The sequence below is a fragment of the Leptosomus discolor genome, chromosome 11 (assembly GCF_034619465.1).
Source record: "Leptosomus discolor isolate bLepDis1 chromosome 11, bLepDis1.hap2, whole genome shotgun sequence".
NCBI lineage: Eukaryota > Metazoa > Chordata > Aves > Leptosomiformes > Leptosomidae > Leptosomus > Leptosomus discolor.
In genome coordinates this window covers 4,072,017-4,094,443 of record NC_141401.1, presented here as the reverse complement: position 1 = coordinate 4,094,443, position 22,427 = coordinate 4,072,017, and the positions used below count along the sequence as shown (strand labels likewise).

At 38.1% G+C, this 22,427-nt stretch overlaps 1 protein-coding gene across 1 annotated transcript; it reads left to right on the top strand.

Annotated features, from left to right (window-relative positions):
• Positions 1 to 379: 379 nt before the first annotated feature.
• Positions 380 to 17,992, top strand: ASB7 (ankyrin repeat and SOCS box containing 7). Its single transcript, XM_086471691.1, has 3 exons — positions 380 to 590; positions 6,702 to 7,307; positions 17,524 to 17,992. Exons 1-3 carry the CDS (start codon positions 380 to 382, stop codon positions 17,661 to 17,663), a joined length of 957 nt encoding a protein of 318 aa, XP_086327817.1. The 3' UTR covers positions 17,664 to 17,992.
• Positions 17,993 to 22,427: the final 4,435 nt, after the last annotated feature.

Here is a 22,427-nt window from a genome sequence, read left to right as displayed (position 1 = left end):
GTCGTGATTTTTAAATGAATGTTGGGTTCTGGGGATTTCTCATTTTGCTTATTGCTCAAGTGCTTTAGTTGTGGACTCTTGTTTGATGCTGTCATTTCTGAAGAAAATGTTTACTATTTATAATGTGTAAGTGTCCTTTTCTTTTGCAGTTCGGTGATGTGAGCCATGTACTACGATTTTGCTAGTAATAATGAAATTGTTGGGTTTTGTCCCATGTATAAAATGACTTTGCATACAGGACATTGCTTTTAATTAGTGCTGACTTTTTTTTCTAGATATCACTTTCCTGGTTCCAATCCTAATTTATTCATGCTTTATATTGATTCAAGGTGACTAGTGTGACCTCATGACACTTCTGTAAAAGCCAGATTCAGCTAGGATGTTACACCATCACTGTCGGAGAAACCCTGAACTACAGGAAGAGTTGCAGATTCAGGCTGCAGTTGCTGCTGGCGATGTTCACACCGTGCGCAAGATGCTGGAGCAAGGATATTCTCCAAATGGTAGAGATGCCAATGGCTGGACCTTGCTTCATTTCTCTGCAGCAAGAGGGAAGGAGAGATGTGTCCGTGTTTTTCTTGAACATGGAGGTGAGTTCTCTAGAGAGAAAAATCTTGATACTCATCTCACAGCTTTCTAGTCCAATTTCTACTGTAGGGCTTTCCAGCACTGGTTAGGTATCAACTTTTGATTTTTTTTTCTTTATTTTTTTTTAAATTCATAGTTGTACTTCATCTCTCTTTACTTCTGATGCATACTCTGTGAATGAGGTAATAGATTAGCTTTATATCTTAATACCTTTTTTGTTTCCAGAATTGCCTAGGAATTGTTAAAAGAATGAATAAGCATTATGAAAACAGGGCAGAAGGACTCACTATGAAATTAAATGCACTCGCAGTACTCGCTATAGGTTTTTCTTCTCTGTTAGGGGCTCTTGTGAGAGGAAGGCAGGTCCTTGAATTGAAATCCTAGGGAAGTTTGTTTCATAATTCTCAAGCAAGTTAACAAGTCACATTAAAGACTAGATTTCCAAGTAGGCTTTAACAGAGCCTGGTAACCTTTATGAAAGCAGGACTCTCTGTGCAAGGACTTCAGTATCAACTAGTCCAGTTGAGTTTACACATCTCCTGCATCCCTCTGTAGTGAAGCTTTATTGCAAGAACTGATTCAGTTGTGTTGGTTTAAGTGATATACTTGCTTGGGAGGTGATGATTACCCCTCAAATGGTACAGTCAATATTTTTTTGCTCTATCTTCTTTCCAGGCCACCTAAAGTTTTAGAAATGGATAGTCTTAATCTTTTAATGTGATACTGGAGAGGAAGAATAATAATCCGTAGATGTTCTCCACATTCTGGTCAGTGCTCTTAAAGAACAGCATCCTCTATTCTAGCGCTGTTCTTATCAAATGAATTATGAACTAAGATGTTTTTCCCAAGGAAACTGAAATTATCTTTTTGATGCTTTACGTATCTGAGGCCATATGGGCCCCTTATGTGTCGCAGTATTTGTCGTATGTATGGATCACCCTTAAAATTGAATGGCATTACTAGGCTGTGGTATTTACACAATTCGTGGTGATATGTTCCCTAAGAGCAGTAGTGAAATACAGCCTGAACAACTGGACCCCACTGACATACCTACTACAGATTCTAATTGTATAATACTGGCAAACCCTCATGTCCTTATTGGAAGGGGGGAAAAAGCTACTAAATTGCTCCAACAAATAACTTTAAATTCTACTTTTTAAACGTAATGTGTGTGGATAATCTCAAGCTTTTAGTTGCATAATTCAAAATTTTTGGGCTGTAGGTCTCAAGATGTTGTTTTTAGCTCTCTAAACTTGAAGATGATCTGCAAAAAAACCACAACTTACGTATTCCTGTATATTTTCATTGTATAAGTTTTGATATTTAAATAGCTGCTGATGCAGTGTTTTGTTTTTATTTTTGTTGTTACTCTTTCCTGTCTGAAGTACCAGCTCAATCTGATGCCTCGTGAAAACTGCCTGTAATGAAACACCCTTGTTCTGGAAGCAGTTTAATCACCAGGACTAGAAAGTTGAGTAACAAATAGTGTGAGGGTTAGTCATCTACGGCAGCTTTCCTGTAGCTGAGCCTCGCTTCAGAAAATTGGCAGTTTTGTGCCTTGCCTTGTTTTCCCTCAAAATGGAGGCATAAAAGATAATGAGTATTTAAAACATAATAATGTCACAAGTGAGCTATTAAGCAGTGAATGAGCTGACTCTTAAAAGCCGAGTTAATCGTGCCTGCCTCATTAGTGAGAGGTTTGTGTCTACCTTTCTTCACACCATCTCCACCTTTCTCCCTCTGAAGAAGTGGATTATTTTGATGTTGATGCTTAATCCCTGTGAACCAAAATGATGCTGGGGTGGAGAAAAAAGGTCATTTTTTCTGGTGTGAATCTTACGATAAACAGAGTATTGAACTGACCATATATATTATTAATAAAAAAGATAGTGAGAGGGAGTGGATGGAGTTCTGGAAGAAGGAGGGAACTGAGATGTTAATGGGAAGGAAGGGGCAACTGCTGATAGTTGTGGCTGTCTGGAGGGAAGATGTACCTTAGCAGAGCTGGAAATACTTTCACAGTACAGGAATGAGAAAACAACACTGGGCTGTTGATGAGCATTAAGTACTGTGCCTTGGATCTGGGATGCTGGACGACTACTGACGTAGTCTTGCATGGTAGTGGGGTGGAGATGGAGTTTGGCTGATAAAGGCTGAGAAGAAATCTGGTCACTGACCTGGAAATAAAAGGTAGCTGCTTATGGGAGTCATGACCTGGCTGCCTCCTGCTTTTGCGTTTTTTTTTCTTCTCTTCCATCATTGCTCACCAGCAAAGAAAATAGCCAGAGGACAGTGTTGTGCATGCAGATTGGCTGATTTGAGTGGAGGCGGTGGAACAGGAGGACGCTTTTTATTATCTGCTGAGCAATGACACACAGATAGATGGGGAAAATGCATTAAAAAACCCAATCCGGACTAAAGGATAAAGGCAGCAGAAATACCAGCTAGATACAGAGGTGATAGGTCAGATAATAAATATTATTTAGCAAGTGATGAAATGCAGAAAGTTGATCAGAACCATGGAGAAACTTAGTTTTCATGAAAAATAGTGAATTTGGCTTTCTTAATGTATTTGTCTCATTTTGATAAAGTGAAGATTCTGTGAAGCCAACTCTTTCCATATGTAGAAACAACCTAGAGTCACGAAGCTCAACAGGAAAGCAACACAAAAATAGGGAGTGGGGTTTTCGGTAATCTTGAATTTTTGTGTAACAAGCTTTTTTCCACTTTAATGTACCTTTTTTGATTTTCAAACTGACATACTGACAATCCAGTGCTGGACAAGCCACCACTGTTAACGTTACAACAAGCTAATGTCTTGAAAGTGTGTAGTTGTTAGCTGACCCTTGCCGGTATCTTCTCAATACTGATTGAGCAGGCCAGTTTCTGGTCACTTGTATTAAAGTGAAGAAATGATTCACTAAAGCTCCTAGAAATTGAAAAGTAACAGAAAGAAGTAGCCAAACAGACGTACTTATTTTTAGTCTTGGCTGCAAGGTATCTAAATTTTAGTAAGGTCACACAGAATCCCAGGGAAACTAGAGAATGCCAAATGCTCATCTCCTAAACCAACTCATAAAGTATTTCTATGTCTGAGCAGTAATGCTTTCCTGGAGGTCTCTTCTATCAATGTTGTCCTAGAAAATTTAAACCAGAAGCTATATGTAGCCGTGTTTCTAAACCTTGTGGTCAGAATTAAGCCCTAGTTGGGGGAAGTGAGTTTGAAATAACAAAAATACTTTGTGAAGCCAGAAGCATTGCTTTCTTGGCTTCCCAAATCAGACTGTGATAGAATGACCTAATGAAAGTGTCAAGAAAGAAGGGAACTGTCCCGCTGAGCTGCAAATTGAAACTCTAAAATATTAGACTCTTGTTTAGGAATCTACGTATCCTCTAGATTACAGAATTAGAAAAAGAGTTTCATTAACAGTAGAGTTTAAATGACTAGCTTAGGTGCCCAACTTTAGCATGAAATAATCTGAATAGCATTGTGTTGCAAATTTTCAGTCTCAAGTGAGCTTGATTGCAGTAATTTGGTACCCTTGATAAGCAGTTCAAGGTTTATGCCATTGTATTATGCCTTATATTTAAGAACGTTAGATGTGACCGAATGCAGCTATTCATGTTTCTAAATTCTGCTCTCTCGAAATTAATGGGAAGCTTGAAAAGAAACAATTGTTTGATAATCAGGATGGAGGCAAAATAAAGAACTGCTGGCAAGTGCTGGCTTCATCCCTTTCTAGTTCAATACTTTTGTAGCAGGTACGTTTGGGTTTTTTTTACCACTCTGCAGATTCTGAAAGCTAAGGTAAGAATCATTCCCAATTCATTTCTACCTTGCTGGTGTTCCAGGGGGAGAGGGTTACTTTACAGCATGATACCAATACTGAAGCCTTTTAAAAAACAAACAAACAAAAACCCCCACAGCAACCCGAGTTCCTAAGGCAGCATCAGCTTTGTAGCATTATTTTTACCAGCACAGGAACTGAACGGGTGGAAATTGCATGCAACATAAATGCAGAGCCAGCTTCTGCTGAAAGCCGTTCAAAAGTTTTCCAGGAGGTGGCAGCAAAACATTGCCTGAATGGCAACAGATGTTTTGGTCTTGTTAAAATTGTTTCCCTAATCAAGGGGGAGACTGGGACTATTAGCTCACTGGAAGCCCATCATCTTAATGGGAACTACAGTATTTTTATCGTGAACTTTTCCTACCGGGTTTACTTTTGGAAGGTTAGTTGTTTGAGTTGCTTGGTGGCCTAACTGAGAAACTTTTTTTCCCTAATCTTCTTGAGACACTTCTCTTAGATGACTTACATCAGTGGTCAAAATCAATGAAATTTTAGGAGTAGGGAAGGCATGGAAAGGTACTTACAGCCATAGGTGAAGGACATCCTTGCAAGTAAATTGTTGGGTTTAGATTACAACAACTTGTATAAAAATGCATATACATGCATATGCAAAAGTTGGGGCGTATCTGACTGAATTTGGAACTGGCATAGACTAAGCAGCGACAGGCTCCTGCACTTCCATTCTCAGTGGAAGAGAGAAGGCACAACATTTTTTTTAAAAAAAAAAACCCAACCTTTTTTTCTGGAAAATGGCCCTGGGTTCTGCTCTCTTCTTTCCATTACATCCATCTTTCTCCCTAATTCAGAGTGCATCATCCCTCTGCATCTTAATTCTCATGCTTCTACTGCTCATTTTATTTATCACCAGTCAGGAGATAATCTAGAGTAGTCTGAGCAGTGTGAAGAGAGACACCCTGGGAGCAGCAAACATCACTTTGAAATAGTATCTTTAGTGTCTTTGTGGGTTGTACTGATTCTTTGCTATATTTTGGACATCATCTTAATGCAAGTTAGGAACCACCTATTCAGTCACTGACTTAATTTTCCTGCCAGCCTGTGGCTGCTTCGTCAATTACTTTAACTCGGGTTAGTGTAACTTTGCAGACCGCTGAAACTTGTGCTTTTCACAGAAGGCTCAGGAGGTTGTCACTACGAAGGGACTAAATCTCCCTTATTCTTTCTCTTGTTGTTTCTGAGTTCCTATTCTATACACTAGGGGCAGTTTTCACTTTTTATTTCTCTGTGTAGTCAGGCTGCATTAGTTTGTTGGGTTCTTGTTTGTTTGTTTTCCTCCCTTTGGTCTTTAAGGATTTTCTTAAAATGTAAAGTAAAGTTGCTGGATCACAGAACGTTAGGGGTTGGAAGGGACCTGGAAAGATCATCTAGTCCAACCCCCCTGCCAGAGCAGGACCACCAAGAGTAGATCACCTTTTCTTCGGTTATTAATTCAGTACATGGGAATAGTCACTTGCTTAACAAGTTTGGGTGTCCTGAGTAAGTAAGTTGATTTGATTATTTACATTTTTAAATTCGTAATCAGACTGATTTTTTTGTGCTATGTTGTGGGGGTGCGTGTGAAATCCGTGTAATCACTTGTATTCTGCACTAACATTTTTTCTGGCTCCTTCCATAAGTGAATGCTTACATTCTTGTAAAATCTTAAATTTTTATAAAACTATAAATTCAGAACAGATTCATCATCTATAAAAACAGACTTTATCAAGATAATCTAAAATAACATATATCCTACATGCTTTGGAAATCCTGCAGACCACAGAGAAACATTTTACCTAATACAGTATTACACCCTAAAAACAATACAACGCTGCCAGACCACAAAACATCCGCAATTTGGGACAGCAGATGTTTCTACACATGCTTCTTTTTAAGACCAAGAAGCAACACAAGGGAAAATAAAAAAGTTGAACATTGAGAAAGAAATGTAATATTGTAGAGCTGGAGGAAAACTGGATGGACAGAGAGATTTGAGTAATTAGCCTAAGAGTGCTAGGAAGATGTGGAAAACTATTTGTCAAATGGAAACATATGTATATGAAAGAAAATTTTTTTTTTGTAATTTTCTTAAATATAATTTAACATTTTCTTAAAAATAGCATGTTCATGAAAGTAAGAATTAGTTTGAAGTACAAAAAATCCTGTCATGTTATGCCTGAAAAGACTAACATTCAATCGTTTGGTTATTTTGTGCAGCACTGGATTACTGTAATGCCTTCTAATTATTTTCTAATTTTATTTTAACTTCAGCTGATCCCACAGTTAAGGACTTAATTGGAGGCTTCACTGCTCTGCATTATGCAGCCATGCATGGCCGAGCGAGGATTGCACGCTTGATGTTGGAATCTGAATATAGAAGTGACATTATTAATGCAAAAAGCAACGATGGTTGGACTCCCCTCCATGTAGCAGCCCACTATGGCAGAGACTCGTTTGTCAGACTCCTGTTGGAGTTCAAGGCTGAGGTTGATCCGCTCAGTGATAAAGGTACTACACCGCTTCAGCTGGCCATTATCCGAGAGAGGTCAAGCTGTGTGAAAATCCTTCTGGATCACAATGCCAACATCGACATTCAAAATGGTTTCCTGTTACGATACGCTGTGATCAAAAGCAATCACTCTTACTGCCGAATGTTCCTTCAGAGAGGGGCGGATACAAACTTGGGTCGCTTGGAAGATGGACAGACACCCTTACACTTGTCTGCTCTTAGAGATGATGTGCTTTGTGCACAAATGTTGTATAATTACGGAGCAGACACTAACACAAGGAACTATGAAGGACAGACCCCACTGGCTGTTTCAATAAGTATTTCTGGAAGTAGCCGACCCTGTCTGGATTTCTTACAAGAAGTGACAAGTATGTATGTAAGAGAAGTTAATCACAGGACACAGTGTCCTCTAAAAGCCTCCTTTGAATTTAGCCCCAGAAAAAAAAAAAATGCTTCCTCTCTGCCCCTTGATGCTATTTAAATGCACTAGAAAGTTTCTGGGAAAGTGAAGGGATTGTGATACTGGGAATCTCTTACTCGGCAAAGGTGCTAATGTTAAGTATATTCCATTTAAATTAGTTCTGTTTAAATATCTACAGGAAGCATTGATTTTTAAATAAGTGAACTGTAAAATCTCATTTTATTAATGGCCTTAGCGCACAAGATGTTTGAGTTCTGGGGGGTTGTTTTGTTGTTTGGGGTTTTTTTAGTGTCTCTTTAATCGTCATGCAAGTACTCTGCAGTTGGTGGCTTTTTCATCTGGCACTGCGACTGGGGCAGAAAAGAGCTTTTGCTGCTTTGTGTTCTCCCGCATTCTCTCCCCCCTACACCAGACAACAAAATGGCATAGTTCATTTGTGCAGCTTGAAGGGGCTTCGTGTGCTGTGCAGCTTCGATTTGATTTTGTTGATGTCTTTGAAATACGGAAGAGATTTTAACTCATCGTGACTTCTGATATTTAAGAAGAGTATTAGGCTTCTAATATTCTGATCACTTTTGATTATCAGTTTATGGTGTACTAGGTCGGCTGAAGGTGTTCTCTTCCTCTCATTCAACATGGAACGCTATAATGATGTTTCATAATTATCGTATTGCCTAAAGCATTTAGGAATTGCTGATTAGCAATTAGCAGGAGTTTGCTAATTCAAACGTGTTAAGATGGTCTGATAAATTATCATTCTACTAGGATGATCTTTGCTTTACAGAGGGTGGGGTATTTCATGTATCTTCCCCCCCACAGTTCCTTTTATTTTTTTTTTTTGGATGTGGTAGTTTTTATTGAGAATTAAGCACCCTATATGCTCTGCAAAGAAACTGAGGTTTGGTGTGGGCTGGGGGTGAATCAGCTGAGATCTATTGTCAGAGGCTGACACAAATAAGCACTTGGAATTTCATTTTTGTCATTGTGATTTGTGGTGTTATTTTTGTTTTTATCTGAAGCCTAAAGAGAACTTTTGGAAAGGTGGAAGTTGATAATACAAGCAACTAATAGATTTTTAATGTGCCTGCTCCTTCTCAAAACACATTTCTTTCTGGTTGCCTTTTTGGGAGCCTCTCACTATGTAATAGCACCATCAGGGTTATTAGTAGACGATATAATATCCTGGCTTGCAACTTTTCACAGTCTTAGGACATATCAGTAAGCATGAAGGCTTAGACTGTGTCAGTGTTTCCTCAATGTCTAAAGACTAATTCAGAAAGTTGGAAACCAGTACTGTAACTTAGGTTTAGTTTGCAGATTCCATACCTTAAGGGTTTAATGTTAAGTGAGGAGTAAATTCAGCTACAAAAAAGTAGCTTAAATTTGTGGCCAATGTAAAAGTGTGTTGGAATTATCCCAGGTTTGTGCTAATGGAAGGAGAACTGGGAAAGCAGGGAGGGCTCGTGCTGACAAAACAGTTCAGCTTTGTGCTTCTGAGCAAAACTATTAGGAATATATATTTACAAACAGCTATAAACAGACTCTGCTGCCCTTATTATGGATATGCAAACACTGTCTTCCATGGTTTTCATGAATAATCACTTTAATAAGGTGGTGTAGGAGAGATGAAATGGCTAAACAGTGAGCTGGGATTTTTGGTAGCAGAGTTCCCAATTAGGTCAGATTGTGTACAGGGAACTGTTGAGATCTCGCGCTGGGGAAGAATCTTGTTTCTGAGCCTATTGCAATATATATTTACTAGAAGAAAAATTGACAAAATTTTTAGAGAATTCTTCTGGTGGAAGTCTTCCTGAAATTATCTCTTGTGGTTGGTAACAATGCCTTGGTCGTAGGGCTTAACAGGAATTTCTAGTTTGTTTATTTGAGCATTATACCAAGTGCTTAGTATAGAAATCTGTAACTGTAAGTTTTATATGTGCATCTGAAGTTTTGAAGAGTATATTTGATAGCAAAACAGGAATTAGTTTTTACTTTCACAGTAGGTGAAAAATTTTAAGCTTAAAGTTTAACGTATGTGAATTATGAAAGTTATCAAACCGATCTGTGGTTGCATACTTCATATAAATGGGATACTCTTTGGCAGTCTACATGCAAGATGTAAGTAGCTATTTATTTTTATACCCAGAAAACATATTTGCACAGTTTCAGTTCCTCAGAAAACATCCTGTGTGAATTTCCTTTTGTTTTGGTAGGCGTTATAATGGGTAATAATCACAGCCTTTAGCCCAGGTCCCCAGTTGTGAGTAACAGACAAGAAACCAAGCTCTCAGAAATACTTGTTGTTGGCCCTGAGCGTCTGCAAGAAGGTATTGGATTTGGGGTTTTGACCCTGAAGGTCTCATTCTTCCTGGTTCCTTTCCTCCTAGAATAATGCCAAGAGGAAGGAAGTTATTCTGTAGTTGTGTCTCAGTATTTAAGCATGAAGCTGGAAGTTAGGAACAGCAAAGTGTTTCATTGTGAGTCTGCCGTTGACTTGGTGTTCAGATGGTCACTCGTCTTTTTTTTTTTAATTTTATTTTTTTCACCCCTCTCTTTTTACACTACAAAACTGACCAAGGTCTCCCTGTGAAAAAATGATATTGAAGATGAAAATTGCTTAATGGTTTTATTACTTGCCTTCCTTTTCCTTACTGTATTACACTGTCCTACTCCAAAAAATACTTATTGGCAACCACCATAGTACCTGAGATCATCTGATAAAGGGTGGTTGTGGAGCACTTCAATATGATGCTACAGTTCTGTGAGATCGGAACCTGCTTCTTCATGAGTGTCAATAGATTAAGCTTGGAACATACACTAACACAAAACTGAGATGCAGGTCTATGATCTGTATGAAGACAGAGATACATATAGCCTTTTTTTTGGTAGTGGATACATGTGCGATTAAAGTCCTGGATGGAATGATTTATGTTGAAGCTGCAGTTGAATGGGATTTGTGAATATTGAAAAATTATAAAGAGAATGCTGGAGATGGCGAGGGGGGAATGCAAATATTAGAAAAATACTTAAAGGTTTAAATGAACTTTTAAGATACTAGAGATTCAGTTATGATATTAAAAAGGGGAATAAAAAAAGCTTCAGCCCTTCTCCCTCCCCATAGCTCTCATTTAATGTAATCACTGTTCGGGTAACGTAGCAGACAAGAGGGGCTCTGCCTAGCTGTGCAAGTTGTTTGTCTGTGTCGAGGCAAATAGCTAAGTAAATGGATATGGCCACAGTGGTGTAATATGGCATGTATGTTAACAGGTATCAAAGAACTAACTTCAGATCTGGAACAAGATCTAAAGGTTAGCAAATGAATTAAACTAAACACTTCATCTGCATTCGTTCCTTTTTTTTAATTTTTCAAAGGGCAGATCTTTGGCTTTGACCAGAGAGTGTAACTTTTGTGTTTAGATTTATAGAGCACTGTGCAGAAAAACATAGACAAAGGTCCTGTTAAGGAAATCCTTATACATTCTTTGTGTCTGTCCCTTTGCTGAATAAAGATAACTTCTCAGTGGGATTTTTTTTTTTACTGGAGGAACATTTTAAAAAGGGTCTGTGCATAGTTTAAACTTCTGTGAGTACAGAAGTGGCAAAGTGAATTAAGTGAGTTTCTACATATTTTATTATGTGGCTAATTGCAAAGGAAATGGTATCTTCATGTGCCTTATAAGATAGAACTTGACTGGAATTGCAAGCTTCGCTTGCTTCCTTGGGTGCTCCTGGAAATCTTGCACTGATGAATGTGGTCTGCTTTGTGATCCAGAGTTATGCAGGGCACTAGGGTAAGAGGGTTATTTTGTATTTTCCATTTTAGCTGAATTGGTGATAAACAAATACAGCCTGAATCATGAATGCTTTCTGCAGATTGCAGGTACCTATTTGTTAAAGACCAGTGCAGGTTTTGATACCTTTATAAAGACATAGCCCAGTGCTTTTCTTTCTAGAAAGAGGAAAGGGACCTTTAAAATAATTGTTTAACTCTTAACTCCGAATTGCCTAGTGTGATATTGAAAAATGTAGCTACTAACTCAGAGTGCAGGTAACTATTTATATTAAGCTGTTGAATCATTTTTGTATAGCTATACACAGATGTATACTTTGGAAGAGTTTTTTTCCAGAGCCCTATGTGGGGGGAAAAAAAATTTAAAAAATGTGGCGTGTAAGGTACAGCCACCCCTACTCCCATTTGCACACCTATGCTGTACTCTGTTATAATGTAAAACTAGTGTAACAGTGAATCTTAAGCCTATCTTTATGTTCGGAGCAGTTACTGTCTCCTAAAAATAGATAAACGTTATGGTTTTGAAATTCTTAGCTGAATTTCCGTAGCAGTTTCGCAGTTTCAGCAACCGAATTTATAGAAATGTTAGAAAATATTTTTAAAAAGTTATACCAGCATATTCAAATCTGAATTTCATTGCTAAATACACCTGTTATATTTAACATTGAGCTTTAGTGGCGTTCTGCTTTTCCGTATATTAATTTTCAGTCCAAAATACTCTCTTCCTTGGTACATATTTTCTGTGCCAGGTATATTGGAATTTAATAGACATCTAAAACTCATTGTGCAGAATTATTTTTCAAAGACCAATGGAAACATACTTCAAGCTCAAGTTTTCTAACAGAGGAATACTGAACACAAAATTCAACTAGAACTTTTAAAATAACTTGTATGATATCCAGTTAAAAAGAATTAAAAGCTCTTTGTCCCTGCTGGTCCAGGTGCTGGTTCAAGGAGTTTGTTCGCTTTCTCAGTGAACACCCTGTAATTCTCTTTCTAAATTCAGCCCTGTGTGTCTTATATTTATATATTTCAGACCTATAGATTCTTGCTACTAGATTTTTCTGGTGTTTTGAATGCTGGAAAATGAAATATCCTCTCTAGTTATTCTGCTGTTGTTTTTTACGGAGTACAAGACACTGCATTTCCTAAACTGTTAGACTTACTCCTGCTGCCACAAACAGCTGAATTCCCATTCAGCTCAGCGACGGCTGTTTACTAGGTGATCACATCCTTTCAGTGGGATCTTGTTTGTGCATCCTCATCGATGTTTGTCTTGGCTGGTGGGTGCGAGTTTCCAGTTGATAAGTTCAATTATCTTTTTCAGTTCCCCCCACCCCTCCCCCAAAAGCCAACAAAATCGTAACTAAATTTAATTACTGGCAGTAGCTGAGCTCCTTCACAGTTGTGAATAGAATCATAGAATCATTTTGGGTGGAAAAGGAATGAACTGATGGATTTAATAGTTAGCTGTGGATATAAATACTTATTCTGATACTCTAGAGGAACTGAGCTGTTGCCAGCCATACGTCAGCCTGGTTTCAGCTTTTTTTTTAGTGCTTCACAGAACTCTTATTTTTGAGTTTTCTTTGTAGCTAAAAAGAAACTACCAAATGGTTTCTTGCTACTGTTTTCAGCCTTTCACAATTCCCAGGGGAGAGAGAGGCTCAGTTTGAAAAATACCACTGTAAGCTTTTTTCTAGACAAATGTATTAATATTGCAGAGAAGACTGTGGGCAGCTTCTGAAATATGTCACTGGTGTTATTTTTATTTTTTTAACTTCTGAAACTGCCTATTCGCTTCAAACTAATGGCACTGATGGCTTGCTTTTAACAGTGCTTTTTTTTAGCAGGAAGAACAATAGATCTTCTTGCATCTTACAAGCATATTAATTTCAGTTACTCCTAAATTTTCTCTTGGGTAACAGAAGACATTGGTTCATGAGTTTTGCTTTGTGCAGGTACTCCTGTATCTTCAGGGGAGGAAGCTGGTAGGGATTCCCCCTTTCCACCTCTGAAACTTTTGCTTAAAATTGGGTGAAAGTCCCTAAAAGTAACTGTTGTCAGAGGTACTAGGTCTAATATTATGCCTGAATGATCTTTAAATATAGACCTATTAGGTGAGTTAGTGTTTTATTTCTCGGGTGGCGTGGTCTGCATAGGAAAAACGGGCAGGCACGGGTCTACATGCCTAAGCTCTGGAGCAGTTTTAACAATGACATATAGTTCTTTTGTATAGGCAGTAAATCCTAAGTGTAAGTTCTGTCTGTCTCTGAGAACAGCGAATTCCCAGATAGAATAGCAGAAAAGTCTTGAAACTGCAGAAAGGAAAGGAATGGAGTATTGAGTGGAAATTCAGGATTAATTTAATAATTTGTTGCTGTTAAAACGTGATTATTTTTTTCCTTTGCTTTACTGGAGAAGGCCACTCTATTAGTAATAATTTAAAAGGCTTATTTCAGTATTTAAGTAAAATAATTATTAATTATTGCAGGGGGCAGAGCTCGGGAACTTGCTTTGTTAGCAGCTGAAGAACTGAATTAGGAAAATCATCAGCTTTTCTATGTGCTGAAGTCTGCTGCCTCTAGAGAGAAAAAAAAATTGAAAAGCGAGTCCTCTTTATTTTATAACCCTGTGTTTTACATTTCTTCTATTTTGGAAAAAGCTTTTCTGTCATGTTTGGGAAACTCTACACAAGAAGTGCATTGGTGGGGATTTCTGCTTTGCGTTGCAGCACGTAGCATGAGCTGTGGGGGACAAAAGGTGAACTATACGTGTGTCTCTCCTGTAATTTATTTGATTATCCCTATAAAGCTTGCAAAATAAATCAGCTGAGCTATCCAAGTTGTTCGGTGAACACGTTAGCGATCCTTCAGCCCTACAACAGCGGCAGGTGTTTGCTGCCCTGATGGTAACTCGGGCCGTGGAACAGTCGAACAGTAACCCGGCTGCTCCAGAAGAACAGCACTGCCATCGTCGGGGTGTCCCTGTGAGACCGGGGCAGGGATGTGTTGGGGTGGTGTTTTTTTTGAAGGTGATCAGTAGTTTTATGTCACTGTTTTGCATGGGAATGGTAATTAGGTCAATCTTACCTCTTATGTTTGTGGGTTTTTTTATTTCTTTCTCATTTAATTCTCTTCCTTTCTAGCTTATTTGCCTGAATAATTTTCCAAACTTATGATGTGGGATATAATCAAAGTTGCTGCTACTTAATCGTTTTTAAACAGAACTTTATTCTTAACTTGTCTCACTTTGCCAAATTACTAATAACATTTTTCATTTGCCAAACCAAGGTTCACTGACATCGGTCTGTAATCCTTTATTTTTTTTCTTTTTCATTCAGATGCAACCAAGAATGAGTAAGTGTTCTAGACACCGTTTCTAATAAATCACAAATGCATTAATAACCCTGGAATTTGCAAGGCGTGACCTAAGACACTAACAGCCACTAGATGTAGCAACTGGTGCTTAACACTGGAAATGTCCATTGTTAACACATTCCCAGGAAATATTTTTAGGCTTATCAGGGGAAAATGCCATACATTGATAATCGAGTCTTTTTGAATTGACTGATGACCAATTTCTTCTGGGTATTTTAAGTTGTCTGTTCCGTTTTGTTCTCAAAACCCCCATAGGATGTTAATTAAAAGGCATTCATTTCTGAAACCAGGAATCAGTGTCTCATAGCTGTATTATTGTGTACTCTGCTACAGAAAATACACGTATAGATCTGTAGTCCTCTACACCCGCCAACGCTGCCGTTTGCAGTTAGCTTTTGAAAAGGTGCATCCCTTCTGAACCCTGCTTGCATTCACCTTTAAAGCGTTGTAACTATTTCTTTATCACCATAAAGATTCGTTTGCTTAGTTGCTTAACAAAAGTAACTTTTCTTTCCCTGAAACTTGAGCATTCAGCTGTTGTCCAAGTTGTATGAATTCATTCCTTCAGGTGGAAAAAAAAATATAAATTGCTAAGAAAAGACACCAGTGGACAAAGTAACTAATGATCTGTATTCGGAGTCATGGCGAAGGATATAATTGAAAATAAATTGACGTTTAGATACTATGGTGATAAGTATAATAAAAGTATTGTAAACTTATATGAAGGAAACTCAAATTTTCACATTCTTTAATTTCAAATCTAATTTCTGTAAAAACAGGCTGAGACTATTTTCATGCATTACTTCTGCTAGCTTACCTCAGATAATTTTAGTGCTTAAGATAAATCCCAGTGTATACCTGTCTGTCAGCCCATTTCTATAGAAAAAACTATGCGGGGGGAGAAAGGAGGAACTTGCGATAAAGGGTGACTGAAACCCTGTACAAAACGCCCGAAGTAGAAAACAGGAAATAATTTCATAATCTTTTTACTCTGCGCTTACCAGAAAAGTCTAATAAACTCATAATGTCAATGTCTGTTTAGCTGATAGAAGGTTTGTTGCTGAATTAGGAGGAGGATGGAAGAAGGGACGGGCTCTGGAGCCAGCTCTGGGACTGGCTTGGGTGAGGAAAACCCTCCCGTCTCCTCCGAACAGGTTTTGTGCCCGGTGAGCTGACAGCGTCCTGTAACACCCGTCTGTGGTGAGCCCCGTATGGAAGGATTTCCTCTTTCAATAACGTCCTGCTTAATTGGTGGCAGCTCAGGAAAGCTAATTGGAAACGTCCATCTAAGTTATTTAAAGTTGCTTTTGTTGTTCTGTACTGCTTTTTAAAGAAATGATTGATTCGAGCAGTCAGCTCAATCGAATCGCCGTGCCTTCCTTTGCAAAAGCAAGCGCTGTCTTTTACCATGAATGACTATACAGATAATACAAGACTGCAGTAAGTTGCTGTGTTGGTGACATTATCTTGATACCAGCATAAGCACCTACATTGCTCAGGGTGCTGAGTGTTTGGACTCGGACAGGCATCAGGTGCCATAACTGTGTAAGCCTCTTATTTTTCTTTTTTCAGGCCATGACACAGTTAGGTCGATGATCAAACTATTGATGAGCACAGCGCCAGTATGGTGTTGGGATCATTTCCAAAAAGATGTAGCAGAATGAGGAGAAAGCACAAAGGCAGGCAGCTGGTTTGGTCAGAGGTTTGGAGTGGTTCCTGTGGTGGTTATTATGGTTCCTGTGGAGGTTATTAAATAGTCTTCAGCTTTGGGAAGAGGTACTGAGCATGAGTGGAGGATGGAGGTTAATATTAAGGTATGTAAAATCATGACTGGTGTGAGAACAGTTATTCATTATGGGGTTTTTTGTAACTCAAAGAATGGTAGGCACACAACGAAGCGATCAGGAAGCAGATCTAAAATAAATAAAAGCACTTTGTAGTTTTCCAGCCAACGCCTAATTATATTGTGAAATTTGTTGCCACGGGATGTTTTGGATACTGAAAGTATGAATGGGTTCAAAAAACATTAGACGGATTTACAAAGGGCAGGCCGTTCACAGCTACTAAAGACATAGATCTATGTGCAATCTCTGGTGTAGGAAGGCCCAAAGGCACCAGTGCTGAAAGCTAGAAGGGTATATTGGGACAGGATTTCTCAATGTGTGGTGTTCTGCTCTCTTTCTCTCTTTCTTCCTTGGGACCCATTGCTGGGTACATTCAGATACAAAGCTAGATAAATCTTTCTTACGTTATGTTCCATGGGCGACCGTTTCTGAAGGTGTCTGAATAGTTTCCTGTTAAGAATGAGTTTGAAAGGGAACCGATTATTTTGGAAAATCCTTGCCATAAATTCTGAAATTCATGTGATGTCAGTAAAGCTTTTCCTCTGCGGACAGTGCTTAACTTGTATTTCCATCTCTTTCTATTTGACGAGGCTGTGGCTGCATCCAAAGCCTAAAGGCTTCATTTTTTCATTAGAAGGGAAAAACAATCTTCAACTCTGCCACACAATCCTTGAATGACTTTTATAAAGCCTCACTCGCTAGGGAAGCTGCCTAGTCCTGTTAATTGTACGTAGAAGTTTTTGTCTTAATGTTTGGAAAGAATCAAGACTGAGGGGTTTTTTTTCCCCCAGGTGTTACAAGGTTAGAAAGAAATCCACAAAAAAGTTAAATGGAGGAGTTATGCTGTTCTACAATGCTTTAAGTGTATGTTGCCACCTCGTGGGAGTCCTCACATGGATAATGTCACTTTACACTGGCATCAGTAAATTATGTGCATGTAAAAATGTATTTCGGATTCATACCTTGATTTTATTGAATTATTGTTCATTAGAAAGATATTAACTTCCTCCCTTTTTCTCTTGTAATTTTTCCTTTCCTTCTGCCTCTTAGAAAACAGCCAACATCTGTGATTTTACTGAGTAAATGATCTCTTAAAGTGTGTTTAAAATGTGATCATTTTACTTTTATGTGTTCCTTTTGTCTTTTCAGGACAGCCCAGAAACTTGCAAGATCTATGCCGAATTAAAATCCGTCAGTGTATAGGCCTTCAAAACCTAAAACTACTTGATGAACTACCCATTGCCAAGGTCATGAAAGACTACTTAAAACACAAATTTGATGATATCTGATATCCATGAAGAGAAGAACTCTGAGCAAGATTAGTTATATTCCAGATACTGAAGAGGCTTGTTGCCTTGCACAAAGTATATCCTATGCAAATTCTGATTTTTCTGTGAAGTCAGAAGGCAGGTATACACTTCCTTGGGTTTTTTATACCACACGCTAGAAGGTCTTAATTTTTGGTTTCTTGGTCCAAGTTTACAAGGTCCAAGCTTTCTATACAATATCACATTTTAAAAATTGCTGTTGGTTTTTTTGTTTGTTTGTTTTCACATTTAAGCGTGCAGACTTGCAGTGGAAATGGAAGGTAGCCTCTCAAGGGAAGTGGTTGGTTTGAATTGGCATGCTGAGCAATTATTCAAGAAAATAAAGTTTGGAAACCAAGGCACTAGTCCTGCAAATGGATACTGATAGAAAGACCTTCAGAGCCCTGTTGTCTGTTGGGACTTGTGTCTCTGCCAGGGTGTGTGTTTTTGCAGGATAGAGGGAAGAGTCGAAATCAACATGTCCTAGGATAATGTACAAATATAATTTGGAAATTAAAGGAAAAAAAATGCAGTTACCCTATTCAGTTTGAGGGTCTATACATTGGCTCTTTTTATATTAATTCTTTTCCTAATTACTGTAGTTGGGATGCCCATAAAATTCAGGCCCTCTTCTTTCCTGACATTCCCTGTTAAATGGGCGGCTATTTGTAAGTCTATTTTTAACAGTGACAGTACACTACAAAGAGGCATAGCCTCTGTATTTTTTACATTAACTTAAAAGAGTAAAAAAACTTAGATTTTTTTGAAGCCAATGTATTGTTTCTCATACAGTGCCTCCTGTGCAATAATCTTTCTGATGTATTTTCCCTTTATGTGTGATTCCCCCACACACTATTCCTCATTTAGTCTCAGTGCATTATTTCTGAGAATAGGAACTGCTGCCTCTCTGTAGTGTTGATGGGACATTACAAAAGTGATGTGGCAGTTGCTGTTCATTATTACTCCCTGGATTTCATGAATGTATAACCTGCTTTATTTCACTTTCAGTTGAAATTTTATCTACGGGTTCTCAGCTAAATTGTGTTCACTTTTAAAAAAAAAAAAAAAAAAGACATTGGCCAAACCCTTTTGTTTTAAAAGCAGTGATGGATTGGGTTTTTTGATTGCTCCGAAATTCAGTTTGTTTCAGGTTAGAGAGTGGGAAGTGCACATAAATTAAGATGCATTTTATAGTGTACAAACAAAAAAGGTCTCATTCATGTTGAAATTTTAAATTTTGCAATTAATCTGAAAGCAGCAGCTGAAAGCAGTACTGAAATTCGGCTACTGAATGTGTTTTGCATACTAGGTATTAAAAAGATCTGTTAAAGAGTTTTGTTTCTGATCATAAAAAAAAGTTCTTGCTATCAAAAAAAGGTTGGGCCAAAATGTGCGGTAGTTTCACTCTCTTTATTTTCAAGGGATTACAGAGTCATCGTAAGGTTCTTGTCAGTGTCCTCTACTTTTGGTTTGCCATCCTACTGGCTCTGAAAGAGCCTCTCTAATATCAGGAGTACTTTTGTACCAATTATACCAATGGAAGCGGGGGGATGACAGGAACGGTGGTGGCTTTTAAGTTTAACACTGTCACTTTCAAAATATTTAATATTAAAAATATGAAAAGCAAGGTGAAGCAGGTATACTCATATTATTTAACTGTGCTTGTTCCTTTTACTATCTTATAACCTTGGACTGCAGTTCCTTGAGCACGAACCTTACCACTGCTAATGGATGCACTGAAACTATGGCAAGCAAGGAGGATTATCTCTCCCTATTGTGCCTGGCATTGCATCAGGTTTCCAAACAATGAGTGATTTTGGAGATACATGGCTCAGAGGATTGGTCATGGGATGTTGAACCGTTTCGTCTCCAACTTGTATCGGTTCAAGTCCAGCCTGCTTGAGCAGCGACCAAAAGTTTATGTCTCAGCAGTGTGAGCGAGCAAGTATGTCCAACCTTAACACCACGCAGTGCGTGCGGTGGGCACCTCTAGGCAGTAGAGCTTCATAGTGCTTCCTCCAGGTTGTAGGTAACGGTGGTGGCATCGTAGCAGGGACAACCTGAGAGCGTGGGTGGGGTGTGTGTGCGTGAGCTTGTGTGCGTGATGGTGTCTGTCAGCTCCTAGTGAAGGAAGAAGGATCAGCCGTTATGATCTTTAAGCTCTCCGGTACTCAGACAGGACAGACATTAAGTATTGACTGGCGAGTTTTAAGCATGAATCTTCAGTTTTGTGACATGAGATCAGAACCTTAAAATTGCTTTCTTTTTTAAACAAATACTTAGTACTGTTCACTACATTTGTAAGTTGGTCTAAACCCATGTCCTTCCCCACTGAATTTTTACAGTAATATTTTCTAAGGTAATCTAGAGTATATTTTAGTTGCAATCTATATTAAGGCAAATTATTTGTTCTGTCTGTTGCTGTGACTGATAAAAATTATGGAAGACTTTGTTGGTAACAAGAATGCTATTTAATGAAGAAATGTGTAATTCCATTATTTATTGTTTGAGGTTTGTTTTTTGGTTATTTCTTTTAAGTAACTGACATCTAAAGGGAACACGCATACATTTCAGGCCAGTAAAAAGCCTTTCTTTTAAATTAATTTTCATCCTATCCTCTCTCCACTCCCCAAGGTGGAGGGAAGCCCTTGCCCTTTCTTACAACGTTAAGCCATCTCTTGTAGCTGGTTTCTCTGACCTTGATTCAGCAAAGCACCACAGCACACGTGTGTCTCCGAACATACTGATAGTCCCGTTCGCTATCTTAAGTTACACATGTGCTCAAGTGCGAGTGAAGCATGATTATTCATTGATAATTCTATCCAAATTTCAATAATGGGGATCTTGGTCTTTTTGTATGATTTTAAATATTGTGCACAAATACGTTGAAGAACAAACTGAACTTTGTTTTTCATTTGGACTAGAATGTGAAAGAAGTGCATAATATGGACTTGTTATGTAGCCTAGTTCTATTACCTTAAAATTCACAGTTGAACACTTTTAATAAACCTTAAGAAATTGGCAAATACACCAAAGAATCAATATGAGTAAAAAAACTCTGATCATTAACAAACTGCAAACCTCATCCTTTAAAACAAAGCAGAAAGTTTTTGTAAATATTTGTTTATAAATGTACAGCAGAGTAAGAGTGTTTTTTAGATTATTTAATTACCATATTTCTAAACTATTTACATTATAGACAATACTTGTTAGTTTGAAAAGCTTTTGAGTGTTTTTTTGTTTTGTTTTGGGTTTTGGGTTTTTTTAAAAAATTCATTATCACTCATGCTTGGATAAACTCTGGCTTCCTCGGGATAGCGTGGAAAATTCCGTTTTCTGGCTCTAGTTGGCAGTCATAGGAGAACACATCTGGACAAACTCAGCTGATAAATACCCAGAGGCAAAAGAGAATATGTAGCATGTTTACTAGGGTGGACCTGGGCTAGATGAAAAAATTGGATCCTGACTTTTGCGGTTAAGTCTGTCGAGAGCCCCCGGTGACATTGTGACGAGCGCAACTTGCAGCCTGCCCGCAAGTCCAGCTTCCATGCAATGCTGTGTTACCAATATCATAATGTATTTTGTTCTTCCTTTGCAATGTAAGTTTTTGCTTTGGGTCAATTCAAATTTAAAAAAAAAAAAGTTCAACCTGGTTAAAACCTTTTTTTTGGTTTATGTTCTGTTTATTTCTAATGTAATGTTTTAATAACATAATACCACTTTACACACTTTCTCTCAATGTTTGTCTCTCTCTTCTACTCCTTTTCGCTTCTCCGGTGCACATGATTCTGGTAATACATTTGGTACTCAAATTTGCCCCTGGAAATAGGAGTTCAGGTGTGTCACGAAGTGTATTTTTTTACCAGTAAATATGAGCATAAAACTTGCTCTAGACCTGAACTCCAGAAGAGGGAACAAATTGGTGTTTAGCTATAACGAGTTGGATTTTCCCTGCTCAGATTCCAGTGCAGCCACTTCAGGGTTTTCTGAGAGGTTCACCTTTCCTCCTCAAGTTCAGGTACTGACTAAGAGGCAAAAGTGGACCAAGTAGAGGTCATATTTTGCAATTAAACCTATTTAGTGTCCATTTACTACTAATGAAAGTTGAATAAGGGGAATGTATATGAATATTCCTGGCACACAAATGGGAACTTGGGAGCATTTGGTTTCAGTCATGAGAGTAATGTTGAACCAAAAGTTGCAGTAAGGTTTTGGACCCTAAAAATTCGGAGAGGAGGGAGGCTAGATTCAAGGACATTACTGCTAAAGGGTAGTAGGGAAAAAAAAAATGTTGTTTTCCACTGCTCACTAGCAATATACAAACATCACTGGGAATATGTATGCTCTACAACCAACGGTTGTGTTTAGAACTGTTGATAGTGGTTACTAACAGACTGGCCAGACTCTGACTGGTGTATTTACTGAATGCTGTTAAAGACTTTTTTCCTGTTTATGTATCCTATTTCCTGTTTGAGTGTTCACTTGTTAAGTTTAAAACAATTAATGACTAATGTTACTACTTAAAAAAATCCTGATTTACAAGCTGTTGACAAATGATGTGTTTAGAATATAAAATCTTTCCATATATTGGTCTAAGAGTGCAATAAGGAAGCATACTTATTTTATATGGCAAAACACTTATTTTTGCCATAGTGTATAAGAAAACTTGTGTACCTCTGAAAGCAGAATAATGGAGCTGATGAAAACGAGCAAAGAAGAGGCTCTGCCATGTCTCTTCCCAAACAG